Source organism: Ochotona curzoniae, unplaced genomic scaffold, assembly GCF_017591425.1.
Source record: "Ochotona curzoniae isolate NIBS_2020 unplaced genomic scaffold, NIBS_Ocur_1.0 contig_46, whole genome shotgun sequence".
Classification (NCBI taxonomy): Eukaryota; Metazoa; Chordata; class Mammalia; order Lagomorpha; family Ochotonidae; genus Ochotona; species Ochotona curzoniae.
This window is the reverse complement of record NW_024466340.1, coordinates 46,882-73,078: the sequence shown is the minus strand read 5'-3', so window position 1 is coordinate 73,078 and position 26,197 is coordinate 46,882. Positions and strand designations below refer to the sequence as shown.

Sequence of the window (26,197 nt, the reverse complement as noted above, 5' to 3'; positions counted from 1 at the left end):
CAACCTTAACTGGGAGGAGCAGAGGTAACTTAGAGCAGAGGCAAGGGAATGAGGCTCATGTCTGAGAAAGTGCTGGAGGATGAGACATCAGCCGGGTGAAGGGAAGCCTTCTGGGAAGCACATGAACAGGCACCGTGTTGAGGACACACAGTAACCTAGCAGGATGCTGGGCTTTTCTGGGGCACCAGATGACAAGGAACAGGAGGTGGGGAGTCCAGCTCTCGCAGGGCCCTGTGGGCTTCACTGTGGGGTCCAGAAGTGATGTGTAATGTAAGGAAGGGACAGAATGGAGGCAGAGATGTGAGGCAGGTAGGTGAGTTGAGATAGCAGGAGTGATCCAGGGGAGAGATGACAGCTTGGTTGTAGGGCCTGGATGGGAAACAGTAGGTAGGACCCCGAGAAGAATCAGGACCCTGCTAGCATGGAGGGAGGGGAGTCACTGAAGGACTTGAAAGGGCCAAGCGACACATCCCATACGAGAGGCACCTCTTCACACTGGAAGGTAACTCTCAGCAAGATGGGAGATCAATGCACCAAGGGGGCAGAACCAAGCGGTAAAAGCACTTCTGCTATCTCATTCTCAGGAATTTGGGGACTGCGAGGTCCTCAGCTAACCATGTCATGCTGTCCAGTTCCTCAGGTGCTGCCTAGCACCCAAGTGTCTGGCACCTAGCACCAGGCTAGTGAAGATAGGAGAGAGCAGTGTTGAGCCAGGACTCCTGAGCTCCCTCTGCCTCGGTCATTGTCCCAGCTCCATCTCTGCCTTACCCTGGCTATCCCTTTAGGAGTCTAGGTTCCCTTGTATGCAAAATGCGAACACGGAGCTTTTGCCTCCTGGGTACTCAGCCTGGCTTCCGACTGAAGTCAGGAGGATTCGCAAATTGAAACAGGGTTGGCAAGGAGTGGGGAGGCTTAGTGACAGTAAATCCGTGAATCGCGAGAAGCCTTCGTCTCTGACTTTGGAGATGGATAAGAAGAGAATTGACCTTCCATAAGAGATTAAATGATCAACCTAATCCTTAGTGTCTAAATGAAATAGCCATTTTCTAAATCAGTGACCAAAACTTCATGTTAAGCCCCCAATTATATGCCAAAGAAAACGGGAGGTAGGGTTGGAGGTAAACACTACAATATGGTGTCTGCCTCCAAGGAACTTAATTTCTACAGATTAGTTGAGCCGAAGCTCTGAGGCTGTTCTGCATGGAGACCCGGCTTGTTTTTGCATCTTAATTTCTCTCATCAGTGTATGTACTCATCTCATCTATATATGCATCCGACGTTGATGAGCGAGCGTGCTTCTCTAATCGTGGCCCTGGTAATTAGCAATAATATGATTAGGCGGTAAGGACCAATCCTTCCTCTTTATAAAGCAGTTTTTGAACATCCAATTTAGAGTTGTACTTTGTGTTTGCAAGACAGTTTAAAAAAAATATCTCCCAAGCTGCTTTCGCATCATTCTCATCGATCACAGCCAGTCAGACAAGACGGTCTGAAAGCACAGCTGAGACAGTCAGGCTCAGGCTTGAAGACCCGTGCAGACGTCACCCCACCCCAGTCGTGAGATGCCACCTAAGACCTGGCACCTCACTCCCGTGCCTCGGTTTTCTTATTGAGAGTTGGGGTGAACAAGAGTTGCAGACAGCTGTCTTGGAAGATTGTTTTAAGAAGTCAAGTAGCTAAAAGCCCTTCCTCACGGTTCAGGACACACCATCATTATGTTCTATGGTTGAGGTAATGTTACTGGAATCTGTGATGGGGATCTTGTTGGTTGTGGCAGTGGTGATGGTGGCGGAAGTGGAAGTGGTGGAGATAATGTCGGTGGTGGTAGAAACGGCATATATGGTAAAGGTGGTGATGATGGTGGTGGTGGTGATTAGAGCGACAAGAGGGATGCTGGTGACAATGGTAATTTACTCCTGGTCAACTATTCTGTCTCTCACACTGAAGGCTTGGAAGTAAAACCTGGCTTGTGAATAGGTGTGAGTGCACGTCCCACCGGAGCCTCACCCTGCAGGTCTGCATGTCACCCACCATTTCTATCAGTGTCTCCCTCTCTAGCATCTGCCAGGCAATGCTGTGAGTTCCTCGGCTTCTCCTTCCTCGCCATCTTTTCTTGCTTCTTTCCCACCCTCCTTTGCCTTTCTTTCTCTTGTCTTATTTATTGAAGATTTGAGAGACAGACTAGAATTTTTAGAATCCAGGGAACAGGAAGTCACTTTAAAATAATTAGGAGGTTTTAGCATACAACTTGTTATTCAAGAGAGCAGAGGTAATTCACCAGCCCGTGAGTTTAAATACATTTCATTGCTTATATGACAACCAAGCATTTATGCGACCACCACCATGGACAGTAGATTCCCAGACCTTCATGAATTGCCTCATAATGTTACTGACTAAATCCCAAAGTAATTGTAGTCTAATTAGATGCCTCTTGCCATCACCCTCAGAGTAGAAAACCCTCTTAGGCTTGCCAACTGAACCAAGCGCCACTTGCCACAAGTCTTTGGGGCTCATGACCAAATCACCACCACTGCTCCCCAGCCCCCGACCCCAGCCAACTGTGCACCAGGCAAGGAAATTGTGATAGCTGTCATTCATGGCGATGAGGAAGAGGAAGGAAACAACCAGGTAACTGGACCCCTCCCATGCCCTGGGCACCATGATTTTCATCAGCATCACTGAGGGATAGGTACCAGTTTCACAGATAAGCAAAGTGCCCCTCAAGGAAGGAAAATAACGCACCCAAGGTCAACTCATTCACTGAGAGACAAGGAAATAATGGCCAGGCCACCACCAAAACCAGTTTATTTTCCTCATACAGTGCTTTGGAATCAGGTTGCTTTAGATTTCCAACCACAGCAGCCCCAGTCATTAACCCCGAAGTCAGGCCACTTGTCCTCTTGGAGTCTTAGTTTTCCTCATCAGCCACATGGGGTCCTGGAAGGAGGTGAGGATGCAGGGAAACAACACCCATGAAGCACAAAGCACTGGTGCTGAGCTCCGGGTGTCTGCCACTGCTCCTGCACCTCCTCTCCCTGCCTCAGGCAGTGGCCCAGGTCTCCCCAACTGGCCCAGCCCTCATTCCTCACTCCTGTCATCCACCTGCTGGCTACCCCATGCACCCTCCCTGGAGGTCCTTCCATTCCCAGTACTCACAGAAGAGCTTCACATTTCTATACACCTCTACATTTCTTCCTTTGTGTTTTCATTAACCACTTCAAGTGACTTCTTCTAATCCAAGCTCGTAGCTAGCTTCCTGTTGTTTTACCCTGGAAGGAACTGACCTCTAAAGGAAAAAATTGATTTCCACTCATCATTCTGGAGCCTCACAGTCTGAGATTGGGCAGTCCCATAAGGGTGGTGGATAGTAGATCATGTGCAGGAGGAAGATCACATGGGAGTTTAGGATGCTCACATACACACACACACACATACACACACACACACACACACACACACACACACACGCATACACACACACACACAGCTCAGCTGGGCCACACTCGGCTTATATAAGCAACCCTCTTGTAAAAATCACTTTCCAAGGTTCCAATGACCTAATAATACTAGACCCATTTCTCAGATATCATAATTATATCCTAACCCCTGGTGGATGAGTAGAGATCAGATCCATGGAGAATGTGGAGAAAGTGCTGCTGTGACAAAGCAAAGTGTGTGTGACTTCTGAGGGGTAGAGAGAAACAGAGGAATGGCTGGGGGAGCTGATAGAGGCAGAGCCCAGATCCTAGAAGACATTGCTACTACAAGGAGGAAAGAGACTGGACTCCACCATGCGAATCGTGGGAAGCCATTGGAGGACTTGGAGCATGGAGAGCAGAATGGTGAGATTTGCATTTTAGAAGAGAGCCTGGTGGCAGCCAGGTGGATGATAAATTGGGAAGGAGAAAGGCCAGGAGTAAAGGAGCTAACAAGTGATGGTTCCTGGTTGGGGAGGAAAGTCAAGTGAAAGTTAACAAGAGGAGTTGACATCACTTCACAATCAGTTCACTTGGAAATGCAGGGGCAGGGAAAGAAGACACAGGGAATCTCTCCATTTTACAGTGGCAGCGCATTGGTTTATGCCATCCTCACATGTCTTCTGATTTACACACCTTGGCCAAAGAAACGTTCTAAGTTGCGTCTTTGTTCCAACTCGAACAGTGTCCAGCAGACAGTAAGCTCTACTTGTCCTCTCTGCCTCACCATGCATTCAAGAAATGCCACACACATATATATATATATTTTTTACAAAGGAGCCAGACAGAATAAAAGGGGAGCATCCTCTTCTCCATCTGCAGTCAAGTGTCCTGTGCCCTCACAACAGCCCCCACGGCATCTTTCGTCTTGTCATGAGTCAGTCACAGCAGAGTTCTTCCCTTTGGTCTGAGTCACCTGGAGAAGGGAGAGCAATCCATCTGCAAGCATTGACAGAGAGGTGAACTCCTGAAGCAGCCAGTTCCCCCATCGTTGGGCATCGCATTCAGCAAGTGACGCAGGGAGGGTGCAGATACGTTTGGAGGTGATTTAATAAGAATTTGGTGGTGCTAAGCACTCAGAATATGTTTGCAATCAATTTGCTGTATACACAATATGCTACCAGTACCATCCTCTGTGTACGTAGTTGACCTTTATCTGAGGCAATCTCGTCCTATAAACAAGAGTGAAATCCTCCATTGCAAATCGCCAGCATTCAGGAAATGGCTTTAATTTGCATGCTGACAGAGATATTAACTTGGAGATTTGGGGGAGGGGGGAGGGAGGGGAAATAATACAACACGTCCTTTTGTCTGAAAGGCAGTTCAAAAATCTGTGTTGTGACTACAGTTGACTGAAGTTCAATTACTGTAATAAATGTATTCCTAATTTCATCTCAATTGCATTTGCATTCTAATGAATGATTCTCACCTTCTTGTCAATTTGGCAGCCAGGCTAGATTTATTAAGTTATTGTATAAACAGGGCATTCTAATGCAGAAATTTAAATGCAAAATATTGGCGCGGGCATCTTTGCACCGGGGCTACAGTATTAATTTGCCCATATGGGCCGCCTGAACAGTTCTAGTTCCCTCCATGCCACTGTGCCCGCTGCTCTCCTCCGCTGGAGTCGCTACATCTGGGCGGTTTGGCACAACAGGAGCACAAGGCAGCCAAGGAGAAGCGGGCCCTCCAAGCTGCCAGCGTCCCCACACTGGGAATAAGGCTGGTTTTATTTGCTATTATTTGAAAACAGTAAAATTTGTTAAGTGGAAATTTCCCACGTAAGCAATTCCCTTCTGCGAAGAGCAGGACATCCCTGAAATGGGCTCACCAGGAGTGTTTGTTCATCTGAATGCCATTCTGCCTTCCCCATCGAAGCACACTCGGCTTTTATAGCCCCATATTTCTTGGAAACAGAGACCAAAAAAAAAAAAAAATGTGAGTGAAAGCCAGCTGGATGTAGAGCCATAAGACCATTAAAAGTTTTGGATTTTTTTTTTCCAAAGTACATCTGGGCTGTTGGCTTTTTAACACAGCACTTTGCCATAGTTAATCCTATGCCCTCCCATCACGGTAAGCTTGGCCACGGGTTCCCCTTGCCACCTGCCACCTCTTCAATACTCAGCAGCTTCTTGCAAGGCCCCTGGGCACAGAGCTGGGATGGCCTGTTTGCAGGAAGGTTCAGGCCCCAGGGACTTCTGTTTGAAGGATTTATTTCCTTAAAGGGGGAAAGGTGGCTAAACCAGTGCACCCCCAACATCCATCTGTATGTGAGTTACCTGGGGCTGCTATTGAATAGCAGGTTCTGATTCCAGGCGTTTCGTGTGGGGTCCAAGATTCTAATGCTGCCAGGCCACCTGGAATAGCAAGGAGCTAGATGTCAGCTCTAAAGGTTGAAATGCATGGTTCATTGAGGGTTAACAGGCCCGCTGCATGGATGACACTAATACCTCAGAAAGGACTCAATCTTACCGAGAACACCAGAAAATTGCTTGGCTGTTTGATCAGATTTACTTGATACTTCTCAGAAAAAAAGCCATTAATTACATCACATGCCAGATTCTACGCCAGGCTGCTTTCTCTCAGATCTCAAGGCATTTCGTTTAGAATACAGGATATTATCAGGACTGAGTCAAACATGTTTCTTTCCTGCGTTTTCACATCTCTGGGCTGGGAGCACACTGCTCAGTAGAGCCTTAATTCCACTGACGTCCGTTTTACTTCTTTGTGACTCAGATCAACAGTGCATTTTAGCGTGGGCGATGTCTTAGTCACCATGATGTATATTGTAAGTCCCCCTACCCCCTGCCTGCGCACACTCAGTGGTTTTCTTGCTGGTACATCCTCAGGTTGCCTGATGGTCAGCTTGGGTTACTCATTCAGGAAGATCTGTTCTGTGCCTCTGTCACTCTTCTGGGGCCAGTGAGATTGCGTTCTGCTCTTCTTGCTGATCCAACTGGTAAAGTTCAGCATGCACATCCACCGACACCACCTCCACCCAGTCACGTGCTCATGTTCAAAGTCAGGGCACTGGGAGGTACATCCCCCTGTGGATTGTACACAGCAAGGTCTGATGTGGGGAGGGCGAGCCATCAGATTCTGTTCCACAGGCACAGAGTTGAAACCTGCACACCAAACAGCCAGAGAATCCCGAGCTCGGAGCGCTCGAGGTTCCTATCGAATGCCCTTGTGCTTGCTCAATCATCTCCCCTATGCCATTGTTAGGTTCCTCATCCCTCACTGAACCGCTCCTGCTGTATATCAGAGCAAACACCCAGGACCACTGGGGCCCGCTGACGGTCACGGCTGTGGCTCCCTACGATTGAGTCCTATTTGCTCGGCCTTCTAGTAAGCTCCTAGTGTCCGTCATCTCATTTCATCTTCCCAACAGGGGACTAAGGATGGGGACTAAGATTTTCCCTATGTGAAGAGAAACAAGTTGGGTCCTGAGCGGTTTAAAGTCTGTGCAAGAAGCATAAATGGACGCGGAGTCGGGCACAGAAATAAGACAGCACAGAAAGATGGATGCCGCATGTTCTCCCTTGTATGCGGAAGCTAAAATAAGTCCATCTCATAGATGTTGATGGCAGAGCGGAGGTTACCGGAGGCTGGGAAGGGTGGGGGATATGAACACAATGGTTAGCAGATACAGGGATATATCTGGAGAGGAGGAATACTTCCAGTGTGCTAATGGGGTGGCTGTAACTGGCTATAGCGCTTTGCCTGGTAGAGGGTTTTGAACACTCTCAATACAAAGAAATGATAAGTTGCTGAGGCAATGGAGACAGCCACCCACTAATGTAATCACAGTGCTTTGGATGCACGTGCTGGAATATTGCACCTTACCCCCATTGATATGCACGATGATTATGCAGCAACTGAAATTAAAAATGGGAACAGATTTTTTTTTTCCAACTTTCCTGTAGGTCTAACAAGGTTCTCTTGCAGAGATGACCGTCCCCTCCAAGGTCTTCCCTGATCCCTGCTGGCACACACTGCTCCTCAAGGCCAAAGATGCCGGGACTCCCATCCCTCTGCTATGTCACGGCTGAGCCCTGCTGAGAGCAAGCCTTATACCCCAGGGAGCACTGTCAGGGGTACACAAACTCCTATACAGAGCACGTGCTTCCCTTGAAAAGCTAAAATCTTCTCCCTTCCGTCTCCCCCTGCAAGTGCCTCTGCCATGAAGGGGCTGCGTTGGGTGGAGGAGGCTCTGCATGGTGTGATCTGCCCCTTCCTCCGCTAGCCTGCCACAGTTAATTATTTTCCTCCCCATTGTTTCTCATACAACGTTAGCCCAGGCAGTAAGCAGGAGTCCCTGGGTGAGTGGATTTAAAGGCAAAAACCGCTCTTCCTTGCAAATAGCTCCCTCCGCACAAATAGCCTGGTAATCAGCAATAATGATGAAGAAAGCGCAGGAAACATACAGGGAATTAAATGGGAATTCGCTAAAATATTAAGCATTCGTAAACGGGCCTGGGTGGTATCGGGGGAGTACTTCCAAGCTCGCTGAATGAACATCCCGCAGCCTGGAATTCCCGAAATAGACCTGCGTGTCTGACCTAAAGACCCAGGCCCTCCCCGGCTCCAGCCAGCCATCGATGCCCTTGTCTCTACCAGAAGATCCAGCAACTGGAGATTGTGGTTGGTGGGGGGGGGGAAAAAGGCTGAAACTCCACCATAAAACTAGCTTGCCAGATTCCTCAAATTGCACACTGTCAAGTCTCCATCCCATGCCACGCATCCCTTGCTGCGGAGTTTGTTGATAAGACAGACAGGTCTCCATCACTGCCGGCCTCCGGGGCTTGCTGCAGACTCGCTCTGCACGGAGCTCTCAGAGGATACTCCTCCTACTGTCAGCACCAGGATAACCCAGCACCTCCAGACAGGTGTTTAAACATCTTGTGGGCATTTAGGAATCACGTGGGGGCTGGGTTTCCAGCATGCTCAAGACCAATTAGCCCACCAGTTTGTATACCACGGGTTTTGATACTTATCTGAACTTATTTTGTGTTTCTCCTGCCATTTGGAGGTTTGTTTTTGTTGTAGTGGTGGTGGTTTTTTTTTGGTTTCCTGCGTTGTTGTTTGTTTGGGCTAATTGTCTTTTTTTTTTTAAGTAAGGTCAGCAGTAAGACAAAAAATTTTTTTTTTTCTTACCAACAACCTCTTACTACAAAATAATAATGGTCATCACAAGGCAGAGGTGAGGATTGAATCCCTGGGGGATGGGCTCACCTTTATCACGCCAGCACCTTGAACAGGACTTGCACAGCACAGAACTCGCAGGCCGCTGTCTAATGCTGTGAAGTTTGGACTGTGAGCCCTCATCTCATACCAGCTGGCAGAGTGTTGGCATGCTGTTGGTGCCCCGTCATTACTTGCTGAGTGATGGGATGGTGACAGAAATAAGGAACAAAGAGACCGACTAACTCTCGTCCAAGGCCTTGGTAGGAAATCAACAGAAATCACTCAGAATTTCAACTCACGTCTGTCTGACTTTGGAAATCTAGAGGTGAGAGTCCCCACCCTGCAGGTGCCTATCCACCCGAGATGGCGTGTCCCAAGATGGCAGGTCCCTGTCTTAGCACGAAGCAGCTTATCTTGGAGATTTCTAACTCCTTCTCCCTCCTTCTGTCCGTCTCTAGGTTACTGATCCAGTCGGTGAAGATAGGCCGCGGGTACTTCACCATCCTGAGAGAGGAGACTGCCATGAAGAAAAGGCAGCAGCAGCTGCAGAAGCTGCAAGAGGAAGAGAGAAATAAGTTCCAGCCTGCCATGAAGATCTCAGAGGTCCTCTACGGAGACTCGCTGCTGGTGTAAGTGGTCGCGGCAGCTGTGGCACTGAGGACCTTGGCAAGGCCCCTTGGAGTGAGCCCTGCCTGGGCTGGTGGGGAGGAGGGCACAGCAGGTCTCTGAGAGCAGAGCCCTGTCTCAGGCTCCAGAACCTTCTGCAGCCCACCCAGTCCTCCCCACCCGCCCTGCCTCCAGACACTGGGCACAGGACCTTCTGCTCCATCTGCCCTCACACCACATGCAGCTACACAAGAACTCTTGCTGGCTCCCGAATGTGCTTCTATGACTGTCCTTCCCCTGCATTCTCTCATTCTCTTCCAAGTAAACTCCTTAAGAAAGAGAGAAAGAGAGAGAGGAAGGAGGAAAGGAAGGAAGGAACGAAGGAAGAAAAAAGAAAGAAAGAGAGACGGAGAGAGAGAGGGAGGAAGGAAGGAAGGAGGAGCCAGCTAAAGTCCTCACCTTGCATGTGCTGGTGTTGCAGGAATTTTGACTCCGAGTATGGCAGCAACCTCAAATTCTTGTCTCGCAGGAAAGAAGAATTTTCATGCGGACGCAGTTTAGTTTTAAAGCAAGATTTATTAGAAAAGTTGAGAAGACTCCCGTCCTAGTGACGGGAGGGGGTTTGAGATAGAAAAGACCCTTACCTCCTGCCATAGTGGCAGGAGGAAAAGGACCTCAGTGCTCTGCCATAGTGGCAGGAAAATAAGAACCCTAGTCCTCTGCCATAGTGGCAGGAGGCAAAGAAGAAGAACCCGTATTAATGGTGGGGAATGCACCTTTTAAAGGTTTCCCTCAAAGATGTTTCTCCATGAACAAAGAAAATTCCTGGTTTCCATGGTACCTGGCCTTGGGACAAAAGGCCACAGAGGTGCCAGACCTAGGACATTCCAGGCCTTAGGCAGATGTGTATTACTTCTTCCTGCTCTCCTTTCAATGATAAAGAGATCGGCCTGAGACCCTCCCACAATGGCCGGAGGTAATGGCCGATACTTCTGGTGGGGAATTGATATGCTAATAGCACCCCTGTCCCTGGGAGAGTGAGTTCAAGACATGGTGGGGAAATTCTCTTTTACTCAGGGACCCAGAATACCCTAACTGCCTACTACCCACTCTAACTCCTCTCTCATTCCGCCCCCCAGAAGAAGTGACCCTAACTGCTGTTAGGGGACTGGGACGACGACCGTTCTTAACTGCTTCCTGCTGACAGGGGGCGTAGTTCAAAGGCAGCAGTTGGGTATTCCTCTGGGGGTCAGTCTAAGGGTCCCCAGTGGAACGTAGAAGTCAGAGACGCTTGGCAGAAGTCATCAGAGGTGCCTGGCAGGTTGTTTTGGCTCTGGATGTTCCTTCTTGTTGAAGTCTAGATGACAAAACAAAGACAATTATTATCTCTCCCAACCTAGTATGTCATGGGATAGGTGGAAACATCAGTTTAAATACTTGAGTTTTAGAACTTAGATATGAGAAACATTTTGTTGAACATTGGACTTGAGCAGTGTTTAAGGCTATGAACTAGATTTATCAGTTTGAAATAATTCTTTTTAAGCTCAAGTTTTGAAACAATTAGACTCAACGAACATTATAGAACACATGAAACTTTCTGAGCTACATGAAATTGCTATCTAGGTCCATTAGAAGGCATAGAACCAATGAAAGTTAACATGTAGCTTTAGGATTTGAACCCATATAGGGCATGTAAACATTAAGTTTCCATGGAGTTATAATTTCGTCTAGCATTGATGATTCTGAATTAAGATTTAAACTTACTTGACTTTTGAAAATACTACAGTTGCTTTGTATACAAATGGTGGATTTTTAAAATAACAATTGTACTTTACCAGTTGCTGGAAACCCTAAGAGTGTCAGAAGACATTGAGCCTAGAACATAAAGCACAGCGCTGAAAACATTTCATTGCAAGACTTATCTGGATCATAGCATAGATGGCAAAAGACTAAACTAGTTGTGAGTTACAATAACCCAGCAGCTTATGGCATTCTAGTAAGAACTCACAAAACTCCACACATTAGGGCAAAGGCAATGAACTAGTCCTGTAGTTGTAACAAGCCATACATTGACAGTTGGAGAACAGAAGAGTCTTAAATATATGAACAGAGAACTCCAATAATTTAGTAGATGAGGAAGACATGAACCCTGCCTCAGAATGGTGAGGGTGTTCTACCTAGTGATGTCTAGTACAAACTGAAGAGCGATGGCAAACATGCCCTGTCAGGAGTCTGGTCAGCGATACAGGCTGACAGTTACAAGCTAACTTTTCCCTAGGAAAGCTGCTTTTCTGAGCTTCTAGATTAGTCTGTCACCTAAGCTAATTTGGGGCTCCTGAGAGACCCTGATGATCACTCTAAGAGAGGGAAGAAGCCAAAGCTAGCTAGGACAGAGAAGGCAGTGTCCAGAGAAAATTACAGTTTTCTCTTCCACTGTGAGAAGCACCCGGGGCTCCTGGGTGCTGTTCTGAGGTGTCACTGAAGTCCGTGGATGGTCCGGGGCTGCTTCAGTCCCATGTGGGAGATCCAATGGGAGACGACTGACCTGAAGTACTTGGCCTTCGAGGATAGTCAGATCTCCAATGACCTCCTTGGTAGTTGGGACATGGCCCTGGGCATCCTTTCTGACGAAGTGTCCATTGCTTCTGCATTGAAGAGCACTTGGGAGGCCTCCGGGGGTCTCACTGGAACCAGGAGCACATACCTCTCTCATCCTGCTTTGCCATGGGATCCCCTCCTGGTCTCTGAGGTAAAAGACCATGGTGACCCCTTTAAGAGGATATCAGGGCACATTCAGGTCCCATTTGTCTAAAGTTCTATCCCTAATGTCCAGGGCAGTTAAGAATCTGTTATCTATATCACCTATTCTTCTCTACATAGAATCTAGTGGAATATACTTAAAGTCATTCCTCAAGCAGTTTAAGAAGCTGGGGGATTTCTCTGTGGCTCTTAATCTCAGATTTCTTAAAATAAAAGATTCAGCTTAGCAATTCTCATTTATGAACATTTGCCCAGTCAATTGAAATAGACTACATAGCTTGCCACGTATGCCAGATAACATACATTATAAAGCAAAACTTTTGTAACAGCTTTTGAAAAATCTCTTTAAGTGTTTTAAAGTTACCACATCTTGCTCTTAGTAACACTAGTTGAAGGTGCTTTTAGTTGGAACCTGTAGCTTACTGCTTAGCTTTAGTTCTATCTGCAATGGATGCAATAGTATCTGTTGGAACTAGAAGATGAAGCATTCATTGTCAGAATTATAATAACAAATATAAACATCTATTTACACAGCACACTGTGGAACCACCTGTAGGACTTATACACACATGTACTGTTTAGGCCTTGTTCATTAGGATAACAGTTGTAAACAATAATGCAATAAGATTAGGCTTTAGTGATGTTTTCACTTTTGTACCAATAGCAGTCTGTTATGTTAATATTTCATTATACTGGAACTAGCTAGCAGATTTAGTCACTAATAAGTAAGACAAGATTAACTTAAGAGACGTCAAAAAAACCTGTTGCTTTGACAAAGAATCAGATTTCAATTCCATTGCCCCAAAGATGAACATTAAGATGTTGTACACAATATTCAATTGTACCATACATCCTTTAAGAACTTGCTGTCTTCCTGTAAGACAAAATCTCACAAACGATGCTTTTTGCAAGTTAAAACATAAATAATTGACAATGCAAGAATACAAATAATTCCACAACGTGATACAGCTTCACGATTAAAAGACAGTTTGACCACAAACATAACCACCAGTATATGCATTAGTAACTTTTGAAACTTTACTAAGAATCTTTGTAATTTATGCAAGTATTCATTCACTTTAATAGAACATACAAGCTCACACGCAGAATCTGCTCCTCCTTATAGCAAGCACTACTCTGGGTGTAACCACTGTAGGCCGGATCTGATCAGAGCTAGGATGGCACTATAAATCAGTAGATGGTTAAACTTCAAGGCCAAACAGCAGCAAAAAGCAGCAGAAAACATTGCAAAAACACTGAGAACTCATTGCTGAAGCCAGTTGCAATGACACAGAAAAACTTTGATTTAGCACATGAACACAGCATTAACAGTGAGATACACCATGAAGCAAAAGGCACATAGAATGAAATACTAGTAGTCGGGGGCAGAGGAGACTGCAAAGGGAAAGAATCTCTCAGGCTACAAAGAGTTAATGAGTTTTAAGTTCTCTCCGGGGGTGCAGGAGTCTGGGGTTTGGCCCATTGTTAACTAGCAGTATTCCCGTTGGTTCCCGAGATTAGTGACCAAGGAGAGACAAAATGAACTTCTACCTCCTGTTAGATCTCTAACAATTAAGCCTAAAATGAAACAATTAAAGCTAAAAGAACAGGGAAGGCTCAAGGTAAAAACCAGTTGTGTGCTCCACGTGGCGGTGGAGCCAGCACAGCACAGCAGCATAGTTATGCAAAGAGACCCATCCAGACTAACTCTCTCCACTCTAAAGCTCAAAACTGGCAGCTAAGGCTTGGGTGCAGAAAAAGATCAGGCCCTTTTCTTTACATTCTGGGGATCAAAGGAATCCTAATGCTTGAGGATAAACCCCCAGGGGGGTTGTGGTGGATGGCTTGCTTCCCATCTGAAGAGAGGATAAGAAAACAGAAGCGTCCCTCAGTTTCTATCTCTCCTGAGTTTAAGACGTCTCTTAAAACTCCTATTGCTAGCCCGTGGCGTCCAGGTGTACTCTGAAGACCACAGAAGTAGGGAGGGAGGTGGGAGTGAAGCCAGTACACTTGACTCACGTCGCTTGACCTCCCACGCCTTATGGGATGCGTCTCAGTTAGAACAGCATGTGCCAGGAGTGAAAAATCCGCTCCTGTTTCCTGCGCCATGCTAGACCTAGGCCTCTGCCTGGTGCAATACTCTGATGTCCTGGAGAACATATAAGTCAGAAGCAGCATGTGCCAAAAAATATCCCCTGCACCCTGCTGCGTCTGGGACTTCTGCCGGACAAAATATGCTCTCCTTTTGAAATTCATTCTAACCTTGAGCTGACAAGCCTGACCTCAAACTTCGGCCTAATTCTATAAGCCTGTGTAACAATGTCCTTAACTAGAGCTGGAGGAATACCTGTGTTGATTCTGATTTTCTGCTCACATTAGCGACTACACTGGTTAAGAGCTGACCTGGAGGAACTGTCTCTGCTGACTGCCTCGTGAAGGAATTAAAGCACTTTTCTCCATATCTCAGTTGCTTGGATCTCATCTATAGATGGCCTAGAAACTGCCTGCCTTTTCCTTTTCCCCATTACAGACCAGCTGGTATTTAGCACATACTGACCAGTAAAAGAAAGCCCAAAAACTGAATTCATACAGAATGAGGAGACTTAGTGAGAAAAAGCCTTTGGAGAAGATATCAGAAAAGGTAACGGAGGACTCGTCCGTGTCTGAGGCTGTTTGGGAATTGAGGCACGCAGCCCAGGGCTCGTGGCCTCGCCGTGGTGACGACTGAGTCCCCGTAGAAGGAAGAAAAGAGTGCAGATTTCAGCCCGACACCCTGACGGGCTGTCGGAGTCCGGGGTACAGTCCAGAGGCCTTTCGAAAAGCATCAGGGAGTGGCCCTGACCAGAATTTCTGAGGCGCCCTAGGACTTCTCCCAGTCTCACGCGACGGGCTTAGTCCGCGAAAGGAAACTGAGTTTGGACAAAACCGACATTCCTGGAGCCGAGGAGAGAGAAGAGAAAGGTAGAACCCCCACTTCCGTAGACTGAGCACCCAGGTGCCTTTCCCAGGAGAAGCGCTTCACGGTCCTCTGCTCGCTCGAGGCCCAGGGTGAGGCTGACTGGCTTTCAGGGAACGCCAGAGAGTGCCCTGACCAGATCCCCTACTCGCCTAAGCCTTCTCCCACATCCTCCACGAGAGGCCAGTCTGCCAGAGCATTGTTTCACGGCGCCTTGCCCACTGGGCTTTTTGGGGACTGAGGTCAGCCGACGGGCTTTCAGGGAACGTCAGGGGGTGCCCTGACCAGATCCCCTACTCGTCCAGGCCTAACCCCAACGTCCTTCCTTCGGCGCCGATCCACAGAAGCGAGAGGAGCCGTTTCCCAGCGCCTTGCCCATCGGGCATTTCTGGGAACCAGGGTCAGCCGATGGGCTTTCGGAGAACACCAGAGAGTGCCCTGGTCAGATCCCCTATTTACCCAGGCTTTCCCTACTGTTCTTGCGGCACTGATCTACGGGAAGTGGGAAGCAAAGAGAGATCAGAAAAGTGTCCCAGCTCCAGGGGATCAATTTAGCCAAACTCAGCAAGCCTCGCCCCTGAGTCTTAAGACCGGCAGCCGCGCTAGACGCATTTAACTGGCTGACAGGGACCCGGTGTTTCTTTTTCCGAGAGTTACTAATTGTGGAGAGCTAGTGTCTCCGAAAAACAGGATAGAGAGTCCGCTTTGCTCACCGTCCGACGAGATGGATGTCTGGAGGCTGGCAGGAGATGAACTCAAATCTCGCTGGTAGAATCCGAGTCACACAGCACCAAAACTGTTGCAGGAATTTTGACTCCGAGTATGGCAGCAACCTCAAATTCTTGTCTCGCAGGAAAGAAGAATTTTCATGCGGACGCAGTTTAGTTTTAAAGCAAGATTTATTAGAAAAGTTGAGAAGAGAAGACTCCCGTCCTAGTGACGGGAGGGGGTTTGAGATAGAAAAAACCCTTACCTCCTGCCATAGTGGCAGGAGGAAAAGGACCTCAGTGCTCTGCCATAGTGGCAGGAAAATAAGAACCCTAGTCCTCTGCCATAGTGGCAGGAGGCAAAGAAGAAGAACCCGTATTAATGGTGGGGAATGCACCTTTTAAAGGTTTCCCTCAAAGATGTTTCTCCATGAACAAAGAAAATTCCTGGTTTCCATGGTACCTGGCCTTGGGACAAAAGGCCACAGAGGTGCCAGACCTAGGACATTCCAGGCCTTAGGCAGATGTGTATTACTTCTTCCTGCTCTCCTTTCAATGATAAAGAGATCGGCCTGAGACCCTCCCACAATGGCCGGAGGTAATGGCCGATACTTCTGGTGGGGAATTGATATGCTAATAGCACCCCTGTCCCTGGGAGAGTGAGTTCAAGACATGGTGGGGAAATTCTCTTTTACTCAGGGACCCAGAATACCCTAACTGCCTACTACCCACTCTAACTCCTCTCTCACTGGGATCCCATATGGACACTGGTTCTAATCCCAGCAGCTCAACTTCCCATCCAGCTCCCTGCCTGTGGCCTGGGAACACAGTTGAGAACAGCCCAAGGCCTTGGGACCCTGCACCTGCATGGGAGACCTGGAGGAGGCTCCAGGCTTCAGATCAGAGCAGCTCCAGCAGTTGCAACTGCTTGGGGAGTAAATCAGCAGATGGAAGATCTTCACTGTCTCTCCTCCTTTCTGTATATCTGACTTTCCAATAAAAATTAAAAAAAAAAAAGAAAGGAAAGGAAAAGAGGAGAAAAAGATTAATTTATTTGAAAGGCAGAGTTTTGGGAAGAGGGAAGAAGCTTCCAACTTCTGGTTCACTCCCCAGATGGCTGCAATTGCCTGGCCTGTCTGAGTCTCCCACATGGATGCAGAGACCCATGGACTTGGGCTTACTTCCATTGCTTTCCCAGGTCTGTTAGCTGGGAGCTGGATCTGAAGCGAAGCAGCTGGGACTTGAACTGGCGCCCATATGGGATGCAGACATGGCCAGGGGAGGATTAGCTCGCTATGCCAACTACACCCATATAGGATGCAGGTAACAGCTTTGCGTGCAGTGCCACAGCACCACCGCCCTCTGTCTGCCATTTAACACCAGCTTCATTGCTGCCCAGATTTCGCCCCCCAACCACCTCCTGGACTCTTCCCTCTCTGCATTCCCATAACATCTGTGGGTAGGCAAGCTCATCTGCTCACACATCCACACCACTGTTCCAGGCCGGTCAGCCAAGTGCACCAACCGTGTGTGTCACTTTATTAAGTAGCCCCTTCCTTTCTGTGAGGAACTTCTGATGGGTTGGGGGTGGGGGAACACCATTAACGGTCTGGCCCACTATGAAATGCTCATGCAAATAATAATAATAATTCAACAAGTAGAAAATGGCACACCTGAACTCAGTACAACAGGCAGGAGTCAAAATACAGAGCACTGAAACTAACTGGAGAACACACCTCCAGGGGATGTGTGTATGGTGTCTGTGAAACACAAATGAATTTTGTGTTTAGACTTAAATTTCATCCCCAAGATGTTCCGTTGTGTTTAAGCAAAATATTTCAAAGCCTCCAGGAATCCCAGATCTGAAACACTTTTGATTCCCAGTCCTTTCAATGAAAGGTATCTGACTGTAATAATGATAACGAGATCCAGCGTTGTGGCACAGTGTGATAAGAGTCTATGTCTATGGCTGCTCCAAAAATAATAACGCTAGTTCAGCCCCTCACGGCTCCACCTCTAATCTGGTGCACCTGGGAAAGAAGCAGGTGACAGCCCGGATTCTCAGGTCCCTGTCATCCACAAGGGAGACCCAGCTGAAGCTCCTAGCCCTGAGTCTTGCGACCCCGAGAAGTGAATGGAAGACCTCTGTGTCGCTCCCTCTCCATACTCTGCCTTTCAAATAAATAAATTTCTGGAGGAAAAAAAAATTAGTTAACAAGCATGCCAATAAAAGCAGTGATGATCATGAGTTTGCCGAGTGCTTTATGCACATTTACTCATCTGAACTTGTAAAGCGTTCGTGTGAGAGAAGAGCTTGTTAGCCCTTTTTTTAGAGATCTGGAAATGAGGCTTAAGAGGCATGAACTCATTTCCCCTGATGTTAGTCATGCAAAAGCACCCCCGAGTCTGAAGCTCAGAGGTGCCCAAAACTTTGTGGTGTAGGTGAACTCCTGGAATACTTGGCTCATGCAGACCGAACGTGACACCCCCGTCCCGAAGCCCAGGAGGTGCAACCTAAATCTCCCACATAAGGGGGCAGGAACCCAGTTATTTGAGCCATCCCCTGCTGCCTTCCAGGGTCTGTGTTACAAGGAAGCTGGGGCCAGGAGCCAGGGCTGCCTATGAACAACAGCAGGCCGAGTGACATGTAACCACTGATTCCCAACACCTGCTCCTGAGCCGTAACTTGCGAGCAGGATTGTTAACATTAAATGGGGGTTGATTGGAAAACCAAAGCAGGCACAGCACATCAGGCCAGGCAAGACTGCATGCACCTGTGGTCTCGGCCGCTAAGCCTTCTGGGAAGGAGGAAGGCTCAAGCTCAGGAGTTCCAGGTCGTGACCCATTATGCTGCTCGGCCGATCACACTAGCTCTGGCATCAGCCTGGTGACTTCCTGGGAAGCCTAAGACCACCAGCTCAGCCAGATTTAAGGCAGAGCAAACTAAAGGGGAGCAGGTTGGAGACCTTGGTTAAAACCCCCTGCATGTATCAGAAGACCTCATCCAGGCCAGCCCAGCAGGAATTCCTGCCACCGGCACTTCTGGTTTAGAGGATTCCAGTGGGAGAAACTGCAAGGTAGGTGCAACTGTATTGTCCTTTGGTACATGTCCAACACATTATTCTCAGAGTCAGAACCAGGAAAGTGTCCGCAATGGACCTTGAAGGGATATGGGATACGGAGGCCCCTACTCCTCCCACGAGAGGCCTAGGAGCTTAGGGGCCAAGGCTGCCTGAAGCCTACAGCCCGTGGGGTAAAGTCTCATGTCCTCAGGAATGCTGTCAAGCTGGCAGTCTTTCCCTGGAGTAAAGCCAGTTGCTCATGGCTCTGGCTCTGCAGGAGTCATACTCAGGGGTGCAGGCAGCCGAGACCCCTGAGCACCGAGGCAGGAGGGCCCGTGTTGGAAGTGCTCCGGTGCCTTTTCTGTGGCTCAGGTGTAAAGAATGTTCCACTCGTCTGGATGGAGCTCAGTTCCCATTTCCCCTCTGCACGTTCCCGTGTGCAAGAAATGGTTTGGCCAAAGTCTAACAAGTTTATGCATGAGATCACACCTGTCATAGACCTGGGCCTGGCTGTGTTGTCTTGGGTCGATTCTATGAGTTGCACAAAAGGTAATTTAACCCGGAGGCCTTCCCTGCAGCGAGGCCCTCAGAGGCAGGGTGAAGTGTTATCTATGAACCATAGGAGGCTGTCCGTATCCACACGGGGGAGCAGCTCAGAGCCCGTGCCCTGGAACCCGTGCCGAGGACTTAGCATACGGTCCTGACCTCCCCCCCTCTGCACCTGCTTTAACTTTGGCCTAATGCCGGTACCTCTCTGGGCCACCACCTCCTTCAGCTGTATCAACAGCACAACTCCCAATCTGTGAGGCTCCATAACTATTCACTGTTGTTGCAAGAAACCAAGTTTGAACTCTTTGAGACTCAGTTATCTAATAGTCATCATTTTATGGCCAGAAACCTTACTTCACACGAAGGTCAGAAAGCTCCCCACATCTGAAAGCTGTACCTCCATAAATATGATTCCAATCACAAAAGTATCAAAACTACAAGTGTTCATTTATAAATACCTCTCCAAAAACAGCCGGAGTATTTGATCTTCAGCATTACAAGAGCAAAAGGGATTATTATTTTTTTTTCCTCCTTTGGATCTGAGACCAAGGAGTATGCTCTTTCAGACAAAAGTATAAAGTCTGGCAAACTCTACAAAGAGCAAAGGGAAATCAAGCATGTCCCCCAAGGTTTCTGCCTGCAAGCCGTCTTTCCCACTGGGCTCGGTGACCTCATTTTTCAGCTGCAGATTCTGCTGAAAGGGTGAAAAAAAGAAGCCACGGGTAGAATTTGTTTTATTTTTGTGGTTGAAAGAAGACATAAACCCAGGGATTAAGGAGTGTAAAAGCTGGTTTAACTTCGACATATTCTAAACCACTGGGAGACAATAGTGGAGCCTGTTAAGACAAGGCATGGGCGATGTATTGATTTGCTTGTGATTTTTCTCAGCTGGAGGGCTGAACGGAGCGTCAATAAGAATTGGAAATTAAGACACCTGGGTTCAGATCCTAGCTTTGTAGTAGTTTTGGGACCCTTAGGATCGTCGTTAAATCCCCAGGAGACAGGAAAGCTCCTAACCCGGGTCCCCGGGCCCCTTCCAGTGGTCCCCATCCTCCACACCAAACCAGCCAGATCGCTTCCAAATATAAATGACTCCCAGCTTTACGTCCTCACCAGCACCTTGTTTTCTACCAGATAAAGGCAGAACCTGGACAGACTCTGCCCTGGGACTTGTCTCTTCTGCACTCTGCCCCAATGCCACTGCCTTACTTTCCCACTCAAGAGCCCTCCACCACGGGGCCTGGGTACATGCCCTATCCTCTGGGGTTGGGAGGCTTTGCTCTCTGTTTGCCTGCTTAGTTCCCACCAACCTTCCAACTTCAGCTCAGCGTTGACTTCTCTTCTAGCTGCTATGGTTGTGAGCAACCCCCCCACCAAAAAAAAAAAAAAAACTTGGCCATCGCAAGGCAAAGTCTATTTCTCTGTCTTACAACTCTGCCGTGTAAGCAGGGCTCAGAGGGGGGAAAGACTGTTTCTGCTCCGCCCAGCACTAGCTGGTGATTCAAAGGGCCCATTTCCAAGATTGCTCATTCATGTAGATGGCAAGCAGGAACTGGGCACCAGGTAAGAGCCGGGTTCCTCTCCCTGTGGGCCTCTTGGTGGGCTCCCGGCTTTTCCTCACCACATGGCTGCTGAATGCTGCAAGTGAGCGTTCCCAGGACACAGAGAGGAAAGGCTGAGAACCCCTGGAGCCCTACCTCACATCACCTCCAGCACACTCCACGGCGTTAGCCAGTTACGGAGCCCAGAGCCAAAGGAAAATGGCTCTAGACGCACTTGTCAATTACAAGAGCATGGAAAGAATTAGGGAGCATGCTTTGACATGATTCCCTGACTTCCATAACCTTCACCAGTGAAATGGAAGCACCACATGCTCTCCCACAGAGCACCTGCCTCATGTCCTGTGTGTGTCACAGGCTGTGCTCCCTCCCCACACACACTCCTCTGTGAGTTCTGGGAGTGGAGGGGCAGTGTGTGTCACTCACTGCCACATCTGCAGCCCCTCAGCATGGAGAAGGTGTTCAGGGAATATTGGGAGGAGTGAATGGTCCAGGAAAGCCATGGATGAGCCCATCCATGGGAATGGGAGACTGCAAGGCATTAGGAAACGGGCAGGTGGCACGAGCTGGTCGTGGGGGTAAGGAATGAGGATCCAGGAAGGCAAGGATCTGGGGCAGCCCAGGAACCCCAAGCTTGGTGCAAAGACAGCAGCAAGCATCAGTCCTCAGCTCTGGCTTATTCGCTCTGGTAGAAACATGAGCCCAGAGTGACCAGCGCCTCACAGCACTTGAGAGACACAGCTTTTCCATTTTCATATAAACTTAAACTCTGAACTTAAAGCTATAAACAATTAGGGTTGAGGCATAGTGGGTAAAGCCACCACCTGTGATGACAGCATTCCATGCAGGTCCTGGTTCATGTCTCAGACATTCCACTTCAAATCCAAGTCCCTGATAATGTCCTGGGTTTTAGCAGCGGAAGATGACCCAAGCAGGAGACCTGGATGAAACTCCTGGCTCCTGGTTTTGATCTGGCTCAGGCATGTCTGTTGTGGCCGCTTGGGGAATGAAACAGTGGACAGAAGATGTCTTTTTGTCTTTCTCTCTCTCTCTGACTCTGACTTTTAAATAAATCTTTAAATACATACACACACATGTAATCCAATTGCCTGCAGACATAGTAGGCTAATTAAAACATGTCTTTGACTTGAATTTGGCCTTGGAGGTATATACATATATATGTATACACATATATATAGTGTGTATGTGCACATGTGTGTCAGTGTGTGAGATTCCTATGAAACAGGCTTACAAAAACAAAACAAAAAAACAAACTTTTTTTTTGGTAACTAAAATGACTTGCTTCTTGATGATGGTGGAAAACCATTGAAATGTGGTATTAGGTTGCTGTTAGAACATAGCCGTCAAGATTTCTTGTCTAATCCCTGGGGGTGCTGTGCTAGAACAGCTCACAGGCCACCTGTGGATCTTGTCTGCTCTTCACCCCTCCAGTAGAATGCGCCAGTGAGGGCAGGGGTTTTCCTGTGCTCATTCCGCAAACCCAGTCAAGTCCCCTCCTCGCTGAGCTGGAGGCGTTGCCTGGCAACCTGGCAGGTGCCCCTTAGATACAGCCCACCAAACCACAGCCAGAAAGGAAGGTGTTTGAAGCCGCCGCTCTGATTCGCTCTGTTCCCATATCTTCTGCTTTGCCTTCAGAGCTCACGAAGACAAGTTTAAGAAGCTGGGGGCTGGAGCAGTACGCCGCCCCTTCACCCCTGTCCATAGCTGTATCATCTCCTCCTGGCTCCCCGAGGCTCACGTGTAAGTACTCCCCACCCCCGCAAGTCCTTCGGCCCAGCTGACCCAGATACGGCCCGAGCTGAGCTGACTCCACAAACCAGAGCATCAGGGAGCCATTGAGCTCTTCATTTATCCTCTTGAAAGGGACACGAAGCCTCTGGAACATCAAAGCTATTTGGTGTCTTTAAAAAAAAAAATGACAGACACTAGACACAGTGGCTCAGAGCTAAGTGGCAAATCAGCTGGGATCGAGTCATTCCATTCCCTACGATGCCAGATGTCCTAATGCCAGATAGTTTGCAGAGTCTGACAAAGAATCCGTCTGCAGCCCTTGCTGAGTGCATTCAAGAACCTCTCAGCCAGAGACGGTTTCCTCCCACAACTCAAGGAGCAGTTTCCCTGTCGTCTGTGGCCCAAGTTCACGTGTGTGAGCTAATAGCCATGTGGGCCTCACAGAGGGCAAGGGCCACTTGTCCTCTCTCACACCTCGACATCTTTCTCCTGGGTGTCCGTTCCAAAGGATCCAAGCCCAACTTCTCCTTTCCTGCCGATGAGCCCTTCTCATCAGACAGATGTTGGGCACAGAGGCACAGACCACCTGGAAGCAGAATCCTACCCCGCCCACAGGTGTATGCGCCCATCCTGAGCACCACTGCTTTAAGGGTACTTCCTGCATAGGCATTCCTGTGTTCAACACCCAGCTTCGACTCCTAACTCCAGTGTCCTACTAAAGCAGATCCTAGGAGGCAGCGGGGATGGCAGTTTGTGAGTGAATGACATGTGAATGAGTGATGGTATGTGAGTGAATAGCATGTGTGTGAGTAGGTGACATGTGTAAATGAGTTTTGAGGTGGGGTGGGAATGAGTAGCCTGTGTGAGTGAGTGGCATGTATCTGTGAGTGAATGGTGTCTGTGAGTTGGTGACAGTGTGTGTGAGTGGGTGACATGTGAGAGGCATGTATGAGTGGGGTTTGTGAGTAGTGTGTATTAAGCATGTGAGTGGTGTGTGTGTTCGTGACACTGTGTGAGTGGTTTGTGTGAATGGGATGCCTAACTGAGTGGCTTTGAGGGACTGACGGGCATATATGTGACTGATATGTGCGAGTGAGTGATGGTATGTAATTGGTTTATGTGTAAGTGATAGGAATATGAGTGGCATGTGAGCAACATGTTTGATGGTGTGTGAGAGTGTGAGTGGATGGCATGTGTGTGGGTGGCGTATGAGGGTCTGAGTGCTGGGTGTGAGTAGCTTTGGGAGACTGGCATGTGTGTGTAAGTAGTGTGCTGATGGGCTGCAGTTGCTGTCACACATACGTATGGCTTGGACAATAGAAGCTCATTTTTCATGTGTCTGGCAGGCTGAGGTCAGGGGCTGGTTTCCCTTGGGATACCCTCCCTGGCTGTGACAGTGCCCTCCTAAGGGTTCTTCTGGGGTCTGTCCGGTGCATGGGAAGTCCTGGCCTCTTTGAGTGTCCATGCGTCCTCCTCTGGTAAGTACCCCAGAGAGCTGGATTAGGGGCTGCCACCAAGACTTCAGTGTGACCACGGGTCCAGACTCCTCTCCACACTCAGCCACAGTCTGAGGGGCCAGGGCTTTCTTATATGGTCTTGGGTCTACAGTGGAGCCCAGGATGGAACTTGGAGATTTTACACAAGGGAATTGGGGGGCACTTGGAGTGTCCTACCCAGCAGGCCAAACCCCAACCCCTGTGACCTGACTACCAGAGAGAGCAGCCCTGGGCTGCTGGGGACTCCGGAGAGGCACCTGTCATGGGCTGCCTCTGCTACTTCCTGTGAACAGCACAGCTGAGTCCCAGCAGGAGCTCCAGTTCTTCCTGTTTCAACTGTGATGGAGAGTTGACAAGTCATGCTGCTGGGGATAGAGACAGAGATGGGAAAACATAGCTTCTGATAGGGTCTCAAGATGACCTGGCAGATTATACTGGAGAAATTCAGTAGGATGCTTTTTCTACAAGGAGTTTGGGGTGTGTTTGTGCATGCATGTAAGTAGCCCTTTGAGGACTGAGGCAAGCGAGGGAATGGCTGTCACGATTTGACCTCACCTAGCTCCCCTGCCCTGGAGCCTGTTCATAGCCTGTTTACCTACTCCTTGTGAGCAGCTCAGAGGCCAACTGGCAGAGTGGAAAAGGCTGGAGGCATTGGGGCGGTGTTGGTGAGGGGCGGGAGGTGCATAGGAGGCACAGCAGGAGCTCACAAGGGCTGTGACTGTGCAGGTACCCTGGCCACAGCAACAGAAAGGAAGAACGTGAGGTCAGGAGTGGCAGGGGCAGGTATGCTCGGTGGTCACCATTCTTGCCCCTTCTTACAGTCTGTCCCATTAGCTCTGACAATGAAAAATGAAAAAGCTCCTTGCCTAAGGCTCACATCTAAGTCATTCTGAAGCCGGTGCGGGCTTGCAAGGTGCATGTGGGAACCTGGGGGCTCACACCCAGGCAGGTAGAGTGAGCCCTGGGGATTTCCACACAGGCTTGATTCTGGGCAACGAGGGTGGGAAGTGAGGAGGGATGGCAAGCCCTACATTAGCATGCTAGCGTGATGGTTGGTGTACTGGGCTTGGGGAACTGTGAACTTGCTTGGATCTTGGGTGGGTGGAGGGGTAGGGTCACAGGCCAACATGTGTGCCAGGAGCTTGGGTCCCTGGTGGGCAGGTAGAGCTCCAGGCCTGCATGCCACCTCATTAGAAGGTGGACTTGGGAAGACTGGACTGGGGAACTTACACGCTCCTGGGCGTAAGGGAAGGGGGTATGGGGATGTGTGGGAGTATGTTGCAGGTGAGAAGCGACTTCTGGGAGACTTTGACCAACAAGACCACTGTACTTGCAGGTAAATGAGGGGGCTAAGACTGAGCAGTTTGGAGGAGGGAAGCTGAAGGACCTTTCTGGGTCAGACCAATGTAGCTGCCCATGATGCTAGTCGGCATTGACCATCACCACCAATCACTACCCACCAGCACACACTAAAGCTAGGGCTAGGGGCCAACCTGGCATTGCCAAATTAGATTCTGTGGGAAATATGTGGACTCACCCCTGTTGAACTGCAATATCCACTGGTTTGCTCAACAGCTGAGGATGGTGAAAGGTTTAGCTTGGCATGACCATGGGACCCCAAGATACTCACGGGTACTGGGCCAAGTTGATCCAGGATGTAGCACCTATAGGCACACCCGAGAATAGGGTATGGGGCACACTGGGCTACAACATCCACCAGCTCACACAAAGGCCAAGACAGACAAGGGACCTCCACTTGTCAGCAAGTGTGTGGGTTGGCTCTGATGGGGGTGGACTTGGCAGAGCAGGGCCAAACCTTAGCACACTGGCATGTGTGGGAACCCACCCACCCTCCAGGGCAAACACAAGCTTGCCTTGAAAGCAAGACAGGATCTCCTGCAGGGTCCCTCACATCAGGCAAGCAGAGACCTTGCAGAGGGACCGTCCCGGGGCTACTCTTAGACTTCATCCCCACCCTGGGGTCGGACACCGGGAGGAAGTGTTTCTGAATTAGAAAGAAAATTTTGCAGGAGATGTAAGTCCGGGAAAGTTCTAGAAGGGACTGCCAGGGCCCGGCGCGGTGGCGC

At 48.8% G+C, this 26,197-nt stretch overlaps 1 protein-coding gene across 1 annotated transcript in view; it reads left to right on the top strand.

The window, feature by feature from the left end:
- The window catches only part of CCDC60 (coiled-coil domain containing 60), a gene marked incomplete at its 3' end in the record, with an annotated part of 85,676 nt that overhangs the window by 22,112 nt on the left and 37,367 nt on the right, over positions 1–26,197 (top strand). Inside the window, exons 3-4 of the mRNA XM_040987201.1 lie at positions 9,122–9,292; positions 22,519–22,623. Of these exons, the coding sequence (XP_040843135.1) occupies positions 9,122–9,292; positions 22,519–22,623 (276 nt within the window). The remainder of the gene's footprint in view (positions 1–9,121; positions 9,293–22,518; positions 22,624–26,197) is intronic.